This window comes from Papaver somniferum, unplaced genomic scaffold, assembly GCF_003573695.1.
Source record: "Papaver somniferum cultivar HN1 unplaced genomic scaffold, ASM357369v1 unplaced-scaffold_133, whole genome shotgun sequence".
Lineage (NCBI taxonomy): Eukaryota > Viridiplantae > Streptophyta > Magnoliopsida > Ranunculales > Papaveraceae > Papaver > Papaver somniferum.
The window spans coordinates 10,914,930-10,926,102 of NW_020622492.1; the positions used below are offsets into that span (position 1 = coordinate 10,914,930).

At 34.9% G+C, this 11,173-nt stretch overlaps 1 protein-coding gene across 2 annotated transcripts; it reads right to left on the reverse strand.

The window, feature by feature from the left end:
• Nucleotides 1-2,736: 2,736 nt before the first annotated feature.
• LOC113333671 lies at nt 2,737-8,169 on the reverse strand. Of its 2 annotated transcripts, XM_026580094.1 has the most exons (9): nt 8,022-8,167; nt 6,586-7,685; nt 5,798-6,356; nt 5,457-5,540; nt 4,214-4,408; nt 3,792-3,886; nt 3,386-3,485; nt 3,202-3,300; nt 2,737-3,110 (listed from the first exon to the last, which is right to left on the reverse strand). In XM_026580094.1, the coding sequence occupies exons 1-9, from the start codon at nt 8,118-8,120 to the stop codon at nt 3,030-3,032; spliced, it is 2,412 nt and encodes an 803-aa protein (XP_026435879.1). In that variant the 5' UTR covers nt 8,121-8,167; the 3' UTR covers nt 2,737-3,029. The 2 variants fall into 2 exon arrangements, with proteins under 2 accessions (XP_026435879.1, XP_026435880.1); XM_026580095.1 differs by lacking the exon at nt 3,202-3,300 and having other exon boundaries at nt 8,022-8,169.
• Between the last annotated feature and the right edge of the window lie 3,004 nt (nt 8,170-11,173).

Genomic DNA, 11,173 nt, shown 5'->3' on the forward strand with positions numbered 1-11,173 from the left:
TACTTTGTTCTAAACTCCCATTTCAATCATTGAAATATCCTTAGAAGACGACAATAGCTGTCTCACAAACAATTAGATTATAAGTAATTTTCAAGTGATTGAATGATCAATACGAAACTTTCCGAGTCGACATCAAATGATTGTCTCACACAAATCATGTAAGATGTTTCAATGCAATTTTCACATGATCATCTTTTGACTTATTATTTAGTTTCCAACAAATAAATTATTTCCAACTAAACTCGTCAAGAATATGATGAACCTAGCAAAAGCAAAAAGATTCCAACACATATTTCGAGAAATAGATAACCGAGTTAAACTCAACTGTAAATATCAAATGTGCATAATATTAAAGTCTATATAGCTATACGACTTAGTTTCATTAGGAGATAGAATATAATAGACTTCTGAGTGATAGATAAGTTTTAGTCTTCACATACCTTTTGCTGATAAAGTTCCTCCAAGCTCTCCTCAGTAGATCTTCGTCTTCAATCGATGAACGTCGTGAAGTCTAAAGCTCAACTACACATTCTATCATAATCCGAGACATAGCTATAAGTAGACTAGAAATCAAGACTTATAGTTTTGATCACCTAAACTTGACAAACAAGTTTGAGATCGCAACGCTTACGAGTTCGACCGAGCAATGCTCTAACAATCTCCCCCTTCGTCATTTTATTGACAAAACTATCAATACATATGGATTACAAAATAAATAAACTTTGTAGATTCTCATCCATCATGCTTGATTTCCTTGGTTCTTCAACATTCCTTGAATTCTTCGCCACTCCAAGTACACCGGTGATTCTGAACGTGTTCAATTCAGCATCATTGTTGTTGAAGATCCGTAGCCATAACAGTAAGAAAACATATGTTCTCAATCATTGTTATACAGTGTCATAGTATTATTACACGTCATCAAAGTCCAATTGTATCACAACTTTGACAATAATACTATGGTGATACTCCCCCTTAGTCAATACTTCCATCTCACAATGAAAACCACTCCCCCTTACATAATGATCCGTAAACCATATGAATGTAGTGTGAACTACCAAATAATTCTCCCCTTTTTGTCTATATATATATTTTTTTTTTGCTAGGTCAATACAAATTAGCAAAGGTACGAAAATTGCGGGATCATAATGAAATTCTCAAAGAGATATCATGACTAAAAGAGAATATCAACTTTGTTTCGATGATTTCACATAGTCGAAACTTAGTGTATTCATCAAGAATAAAAATACAAGATAACTGCTACAATATTCCACAGGCACACTCCCCACAAAGATTTGGCAATTAAACACAAGTTCAATTAAGAACTCTCCCCCATAAAATGTCATTCCCGAAAGAACAATAAGAGCGACCTTACTTTTAACAAGAAAAGAAGGATTTCTTTGGACATTAACAAATTACATGAAACATGAATTTGTATCCAGAAAACTCGAATAAATTAATCACAAGAAGACCTTATAGATTAATTTAGTCGGAAATGCTCAACATAAGAAAACTTGCGGAGCCATACAGTACTTTAGGGAAAGATCAATACTGCGGAATATTCAAAAGTTCATTTTATCTTTTGTTAATATTTGCATAAAGACATAATAGATTTAACTTTTGACATATATGAGATAATCATTGTTCATGGACGTAGACACACATATCCCATAAAATATTTTTGCAATAAAAACCAATAAAGAATAATATTGCAAAATCATCTTCCAAATAACTTAGAATTTAAATAAATAAATCTAAAACATTGCAAGATGAAAATCGTTGGCAATAGCTATGTGTAATCACAATATTTGCTATTCCAAACCCTAGTTATCCTTCTTAAACAAGAGAATAAATTCTCATAAGAAGTTTCCTAGACATTAAGATTCTTGAAAAATTCTCTATCGTCCCGAACTCCTTGTCGTCAACAGACATTGGAACATAAGGTTCATGAAGAAATGAGTCAATTCCAACAAACCTTCTTGACTGATGTCGAACCAGGGCCTTCTGAATTTCATGAGATCTTAAAACAATAGCCTTTATTTACTGCATCTCCATCCTTATTTCTTTCAACTCTTCAAGAACACCAGAAAACTTCTGAATATTTGAGAGGTTGGCTCTTGGTTTCTTCATATTCTTCTTTTTTCTCTTCAAAGTTGTAGAGGAATGAGATTTACCTTTTCCTTCATGATTGATGGCTTAACAATCATATTAACATCTTTTCCATCAGAAGATATGATGCTTGAAGTCTCCATTCAGTGATTGTGAGAAAACTTACACAAAACTAGCTCCACAAGTAATCTTTTGATTAAAAAAGAATTCAGGAAAGGAAAAAAGAAATCTAGGGTTGTGGAATCTAATTTAATAAAAAAAATGAAAACTGGGCTAGAAATAATTTTCCACGTAAAACTAATGTTTGTTTTTGGTGGAAGGTACCATCAGATGAGGTTTCTAAGTGGTGGTGGAAAGGCTAATTGAATGGTGGTAGTTACTGGGAGATGGTTAGATACTACGTATCCAACTAATGGAATTCTAATCAAACATCACGTAATTTCACATCACCGAAGAGCTTCTAACCCCATTAGCAGCGTTGGGCGCTTAGTGCAGCAATTCAAATAGAAAGTAAAAGTAATGTTTATAAAGAACATGTCAAGGTCACGTTTTGGTGGAAGGTACTGTCAGATAAGGTGTGGAAAGGCTAATTGAATGGTGGTAGTTACTATGAGATGGTTAGACATAGTATCCAACTAACGGCAGGTATTCCTATACCTGCATAGGGTGATTTCTAATCAAATATCACATAATTTCACATCAACCAAGAGCTTCTAATCTCCTGAAGACTACTAGTTAAAGATGTCCGCAGCATTACAAATGGTTCACAACGCTGAACAGCCTGAACCAATCGTGTATGTAAATACTATTCCACCGTGACAAAACTAAAATACATGTTACAATTACTTGAAGATTATAAAAGAAAATGCGAACGTCTTAGGCAAACAAATTACATCGGGGCTATGTTAATCAATTAAGAGTCCTCAGGGGACACTTCCTTCAAAATTAATGCCAGACTTACAAACAGGACACGACGTACTTCTTCTCAACCATTGATCAATGCACTGCAATATAACGAAAATAAACAGTGAGAAACTATATATAAACTGAAAATTCTATGGGATATTTTAAGAGATGAGAAGAGTCAGCATGTACATCTTTGTGAAATTTATGCAAGCAGGGTAGATGCCGAATAGCATCTCCAATTGTAGGGGTTTCAAGGCAGATTACACAAGCTTCTTCGAAGCTTGCAGTCTGTTCAAGACATAACAAGAATTAACTACAAGTTCTAAATGCTCACAGAAAAAAGAATCAAACGAACACTTGGAATCAAAATTACCTGAACTGTTGACTGTGGCAGGCCATTAATCTGGTTAACAGATGCACCAACATGTTGGTGATTGTTATCATCAAGGGCCAGTAACATTTCGTAATCATTCCTGGATAAGTAACAACGGAAAAAAGATCTTCGTTTACTAACAAATGGTTCCATCGGAAAAAAACCTGAAGAAGTACGAGATATTCTCAACGAACCAGGCGCCCAAATTGGAGGCATATTGTCATAGAACTCTAAGTAGAAAGGGAAAGAGAAGGTTCCAATCCACCAAATAGAACTGGTTATGGACAGGCTTAAAAGAAAATTCTGAAAGGTGGTAAACAGGATCCTAATCCCACTGATTAATAAAGTGCACCTCTAACAACAAAACACAGATATCCTTCAGCATATATGATCAAATAACTCTTACTCATTGAAATCACGCTGAATTTGAAGGAAATGACTAGCCATCGTCATGGTGCCTCTTTCACTTAATGCTTCCAAAGCTTCCAATATACGCATCCTCTGCAAGCAAAAAACAGAAGTACCGCAAGCAAAAGAATTTTGTTACACACTGGTTGTATGTTCACGCGACCATAACTGTAGAAGTGAGTAAAATAGTCGAATTTTTATTTTGTAAGCAAAACTGGAAAAGGTTAGGCATGATATGGCACAACTTGTGGGATATTACAAAAAAGTAAATAGCAAATATTACATGTATGTAAGACTAGAGCCTCTCAAGATAGATAAAAGCTGCATCGACTTCCTGCTAAATCGCATCTTTGGCAGCAGGAATAAAAAGTAAAAGATAACAGGAAAACACATAAAAAGATCATAGAAGGAAAACAATACCGAATCAATATCCACAGTAGAAGGGAACTGAGTTTGTCTCCCCCTAGACGATGATACCGTCTGAGGGCGTTGATGATTGTTTCTCAAACGTGCAGTTCTCGTGTAGAGAGAACTGCGGTTTGCTGGCAGAACTGAGTTGTCCACAAAAGATTGGGATGTGCATTGTCCATACAAATGGGACATTGAAGAATCTCTCTGTGTCAAAAGTAAAACCAAGTCACTCTTAAACAAAATCATACAAGGATAAAAGTAGTAGCCAACTAAGCAGTAAACAGCTAAGGGAGAAAAGACGTTTCAGAGCAGTAAAGCTAGTTTTACCTAACAAACAAAAAAATCTAGTGCCGAATTGTTTTTTCAAAAAACTGTATAAAAATGCATGGAACTAGAGGTTCAAAATAGGTGCAACGTTCTCCTTCCATTTCTATGCATTGTGGATATATTTCAAGGTGTGGATGCTACAAAAGAAACTCATTAACTAAAATTGCCACCACAAGCATGGTCCGGCAGCTGTGGTTAAGATATCATTACTTGGCCTTCCCTCATCAACAATGCAACCATTATGAGTTCATTAATTAAATAGACCAGATATCACATGAGCATTGTTTGTCTTAGTTAATGGTATTACTGTTATGTCTGCGGACCAAATTCGCACCGACTGTGTCGAAATGCATTCTGGTCAACTGTTCAATATTACTAGCAAAAAGGTAGAGACGGTCGAAGGAATTTCCTTGGCTCCAACTTCAAGGGAGCATGCATGTTAGTTCCTGCAAGTACTCATGTAACAAATTTGAGTGACACTCCAAGAAAAAACGATCACATACTTAAGGTTAATGAAATTCAATTACCAATAGAGTACTCAAGTCAATATAATATGCAAGTAGACTATTAGATTTATATATATCCTATGATCTTGAATCTAAACAGAGCACTGTAGGCTTGAATTAGGGTCTTGATGAAATGACAAACCAATGAACAACAAATGCTCTATAAAGGTTGAGTTAGAGCTGCACTCGCAAACAAAAAGCATCAGATTTATTTATTTTTGTATCCAGTGTTCATATCTTATTAAACAACACTGTCTAGCTAATGAACAGCAATTAGAAATAAAAAAACAGATGCAAGTAGTTTCCACACTCTACCAAAACAAAAGCACTAACGAATACATAAACAAAGAAATTGGAGGTCTATGTAAGAAATGGATGTTACTGCATGCAGATAACCAAATTTAGGAAATCCCACTTACAGGAGTTGATCTGTGCTGACCTCCAATGGAAAGGTGTTGCGGTTGCTCCTGTTGTTGCAGCCTCCACACTAAACTTGCATCATTCTGTTGGCAGTACGAGTATACATGCAAGAGCCACTTGTCAGAAAGTTGATTTACATCTTCAATTTATATAAATCAATACAATTGACAATTTTATAACCTTAAGAATAGATAAACTGAAGCACTGTAGTAAGAAAATAGACAATAAAGAATTAATGAAGGGAACAAAAGCAGGGTTTATAGTTCACTTCAACTCGCACTAACTTTATATTAGAAAAAACTATCAAGATAACATCTTAAAGGGAAAATCAAACACAAACCTCTCCAAACCCAACTCCAGGCATCTCATCATAGAGCTGTTCCTGAAGTTGACGAGCCAATATTTCATCTGCTTCCATTTGTCTGAGCCTTGCATCCAAGTCACCATCGACCATTTGACTTGAATCTTCAGGTCTTCCACGTCGTATTTCAGGGGACTCATCCACTTCAACAATCGGACAAGAGGTGCTAAGACGACGAGGAACTCGGCTTCTGGTTGATCTAGCAGTTGCAGGTTCCCCGGAAGACCCAATGTAAGTAATTTCAGAGTCATCAAAATCTGACGTACAGCATTCCTCTAAGTTACTACGAAGTAAAGAATGTTTCCTTTGTCTTTTAGTAATTTTCTTCAATCTATCACGTGTTTCGTTTTCTGGTCCTGCAGGGCCAGCATTGAAAGATTGTTGAGATGATCGTGCAGGCGAAGGAAAACCAGGCATCTCTGAAGATGTATTTGAGTGCCTACGAGTGCTTCTCCAACCATCTATTTCCTCCGGGCGTTTTAATTCACAATATCTGGCACTGCTAATTCCATTGTCATTTTTGATAGAGATCGAGCACCTGGACAAGTTCCGCATTCAGTCAGCACTCAGCAGAGAACAACCAAATCCTAACTAAATTTTAGAAAAGCTGGGAGGCATGAGAGACCAATCAAGTAGAATCAAAATTCACCATGAAGCTGCATGGCAAATCTCAGTTCTAAAAATTCAGATCCTCGCAGTTATACGTGAAGATTAAATGCGGGAGACTTGGCAAGGTACAATCTAGTATAAAAAGAATCTGCCTTTACCTGCCAGGTATGACTTTAGACTTGTATTCTTTCTCGTGAGGTGGATCAATCATCACCATTTTTCCTTTCCCTTTGTCCAATCTAACAGATTGGTTCCCTGCGGAACTAGAGGCAAGGCTATGTATCTCACGTGACAAAGTTCCACTATTACTAATCACCTTAATTTCACCCTGTTCAAAGTTGGAGCTACTAACATGGCTTTCAGATTTATGTTTGGACATAGCTGTATTACTTGGAGAGATACACCCATTGCGCACAGCTATCAGCCTCCTACGGCCAGTGTTTTTATTTATGGCCTTTTGGTCAGCTTTGGACTGAGATGATACAATATCTTCCTTATGATCCAAATCTGCACCAGAAGTTTCTAGAGAATAAGATCTCATATCACCTTTCTTGACATCTTTAATAGGATGATCTTTTAATGCACCATGTGACCAAGCCCCTTGACGCATTCCAGCATAATCACCCCTCACAATCGAATCCAAATCAGTGTTGTCATCTTCGCTTGTTAGCCGTTCCATAGGTATCTTAGAATGAGTAAAGCTACCTGTATCACGGCTTCTGCTATTTCTAGCCACCGTATTCTTCATAATTTCATTACCTAAATATTTGTGAGCAGAGGCTACTACTTCAGCCTTATGAGATGACCCACCTCCAAATTTCAGTACATTACTACTCCCTCTAGGATCACGAGGAAGTGCAGAAGGCATGGGAGCCGCTGGCACCTTGAAAACCTGGTCTCCCATTGTTCTTCTAGAACGACCGTATGCAGAAACCGAAGATGGTGTTGGACTATCTAACAAAGATTTGTATGTACGATCTACTTTGTTCGATTGCTCACAAAAGTTGGAATCTTCCGTGTGGCAAGTATACAATTTCTTAGTTGAATTTCCATTTCTAAGGCTCGGCTTAACATGGTTCCTCCGACTATTATTAGAATTAGAACTTTCAAAATCACCCATCAGCGAAGAACTAAATTCATTTGCGCAATCACCCATTAATGGGGAACTTGATTCTTCTGCACTATATCTTCTCCCTCTCAATCTATCAGGAGTATCAGGTACCTCCATAACCTCGTCATTGTCAATTTCCTCCATATTCTGCACCCAAAACACATTATTAGGCCCAACTACTACAGACTAGAAATTCCACTAGTTATTTTTCATATATTATCTATTCAGTAAATCCAAAAACGTGAAGTTGTCTCTCCAGGATACCATAGAATATGATCTTTGAGAAATTTAAACATGGATGAACCAAGAAACATGCCATGTTAATGAAATTATAGCCCTAAAATCTAAGGAAACTACAATCAACGATAGCAAATCCCGGTTCAACACTAAAGATACCTAATCCAGAAAGAACCAGAACCCAGTAATACAAACCCTAGAAATTGAACAATCCTTAAAATTTGAGATGGGATTAAAGATGATTACCTGAGTTTGATGTTGGTTACTGATGTTGCTGAGATCCAAGTAAGAGAAAAGTGTACAAGTAGAATCAAAGTTTGAGAAATCCGAAGGGAACTGAGCCATACAACATGAACATACGCAATATGGTGGTGATGAACTCACGGAAAATCCTTGGATTTTTATGTTCTATCATCTAAAGAGATGGACGGCCTATATTGCTCGAGAGAACATTTATAATTAATGATGACTAGTATGTAGCTACACGCCGGGTATGACGGAGAGGCGGCCCGCACTCGTTCGTGAAAGGGTCCCACTTAAACACTATACTGTGTAACGAAACGTCAATTTGAACCAAATTCACCATCTACATTTATGTATTGGTTAAACAGTTGGAGATTGAGAAATCCTCTCAAAAGAAAATATTTGTGAAAATTAATGCCAACCTATGAAAACGGTAAGTAGTTCATGACATTGCCAACATCGGTATTATTAGTATCTAATTAAAAATCACACTTGCTAAATAGTTGCACCGATTTCTGAGTATTAGAGACACTAAAAAAAAATACGATATTCTCTATATAAAAATAGAGTTTTTTCGAGAACTGTGGTTAATCGGAGCTTCTGGTTAATTCTGGCTCACCATATTTTATTTTTGGTGATATTATAATTTTCGACCAATCACACACAATAAAAAAATTATCTAAAACAACTATTTATATAAAATTTCACGATATTGCCAAAAATATGGTAAAAAATTATTATGGATTCCCTATATAAAAATAGATTTTTTTCGAGAGTTGTGGTTAATCGGAGTTTCTAGTTAATTCTGGCCCCATCATATTTTATTTTTGGTGATATTATAATTTTCGACCAATCACACACAATAAAAAAAAATTATCTAAAACAACTAAAATATAAAAAAATTCACAATATAGCCAAAAATATGGTAAAAAAATATTATGAATATATTTAATCCTAATTTAAATAGTAATTATATTTGAAATTAAAATTCACAAATAAATCACGTCAAAATAATCATTGTTAATCAAGATTTCATCAAAAAATCATACCAATATATAAGATTATAGAAAACAACCCAATGTCCAATGTCCGGTTACATTTTCTATAATTAAAAAAATTATCCTAATAACAATTCCAATTTACCAGAATTGAATAAAAAATATGATTGGTTACAGTTGGAATTTAAGATCCATATACCTATATATTGAAGGATCGATTTTTCCTCTTTTGTGAATAATTTAGTCCTGTCCAACAACAAAAATACAAAATCGAGAGCATTTTAAAAGAACATTGAGAACAATTGCACCTATTTTAATTGATTATAATTACATAATAAAATAAACTAACCTAACTGACATATTGAAATTCTAATAAAACTAAAAACGCTTTGATCAAGTTTGATAAAGCATAGTTAAAATCTGAAATTAACATACACGGAGATGCGGATATTTACCTGCAAATCGAAGTATGCTTCCTCTGCCGTAGTAAAAGAATTATTAATCCTGCACAGAAAGACAAAATCATTAATTGAAAATCAAAATTTTGAGAGTGACCAAAAAATATTAGCAGAAAAGTCAAAATTAAATGAGTGAGTTTGATTATTATTTTCTTAATCAATATTTTTAATATATTTCATTCCAAAAAATAAATCAGACATTATTTCTATTAATGCTAAGTCGTGTAGAAGATGTTGAATGTTTTTAGACAAGAATGTTCCAGGTAAATACGGTAAAGAATATTATCTTATTGTTGTTTTTCGCCATAATGTTTCCTAAAAATATTGAGCACACTAAAAAGAGATACTTTGTAAGGTAAAATAGGTGATTTTTATGGGTCAAGCTTGCCAACAATAATACGGTAAGTAAATCCAACCTGCCAATAATATGAAAATTCTAGAATTTTTTGGATACTGATTAATATTATTTCGGGATATTAAAAATAATTTTTAGATATTGATGGATATTATTTCTGTTTATTAAAAATAAATTAGTATAATTTCCTAAACAAAGTTTTTCTTCTCAATTTATGGGCTGGTTTCACTCTATAAAAAGCATTCCAGCAGACGTCCAACCCCATTGTTCGACGATGCTTCTATCTTTTCATGGAGGCTTTGATGTTTTTTCTTTTTTTCTATTTATGATTTCATTGTAGGATCTGGTCAGCTCTGTTTGTTTTGCAAAAATGCCTCATATTTTCGATTTATGATTTTTATGTCGGATCTGATTAGCTTTGTGGTTGTTTTGCAGAAATACCTCATATCTCAAGAGCCAAACAAAATCCAAGGTGGAGATATTTATTCTCCTTCGTAGTGATGACCTAGGTAAACATCAGAACCCCGAGTTTTGTAACAAAACTTCAGTTAATCCATTTACATGGACGTGTGTGTATTTGTTCTATATATGCATAAATAGTTAATTACTCGATAATGATGGTCGGTTGGGTTCGTTGTGCTATGTGAACACAAAACGATTGAATGTTTGAAGTTGTCGTCATTCATACTATATCTCATTGGAAGACCATTTTGTATTTCAAGTTGTTGATGCGTGTCGTAACCACAATAAATTAATTAATATTTTTCCACTTAATTAACAAGTAATATAGTGTAGTCAAGTTCGTTCCCACGAGGAGCAAGAGTTTTAGTTGTTTAATTGTCACAAAAGGGGGGGTTTGTTTTATAAAGAAAAAGAAAATAAACAAAGCAATTAAAAAGATAAAGTTGAAATCAATAAGAGAGACAAGATCAAGGAATCCTTCTTCGTTGCAAAACAATGATTCAAGTTATGTTTTTCATCCACATGGTATTAGTCACAGATTATCACCAACCGTAAGATAGCAGGTTCGCTTAGCTAACCCCAAAACTCTTTATTTCACTGAGTAACAGGTCCGCTTAGTTATCAGATTCTATTCAAAAGAACCACCTTGAGGTTCGCTTACAAGATGTAATCCCCCGAACGCATTAAGATTTATGAATTTAGGTTTAGTACTAGTAGTTAAACTCGGTTCGCTTGGTCCACTTTCTAGCATTGTTTTTGCACACAATTGCTCCACGGAATCCCTCCGCAAGGTCTCGTGTTTGCTACTTGTGTAAAGAGTCAAGAAACGATTACTTATCCCCTAACTTTCACTAGCTTTAGATCAAATTAACAAATCAATTT

Coding starts and splice junctions, on each gene's coding strand:
- LOC113333671 (XM_026580094.1), bottom strand. CDS start 8,120: ATGGCTCAGTTCCCTTCGGATTTCTCAAACTTTGATTCTACTTGTACA. Junction 4,409..5,456: donor GTCAGCACAGATCAACTCCT/GTAAGTGGGATT, acceptor CTTTTGACACAG/AGAGATTCTTCAATGTCCCA. Junction 3,111..3,201: donor TGCATAAATTTCACAAAGAT/GTACATGCTGAC, acceptor GTTATATTGCAG/TGCATTGATCAATGGTTGAG.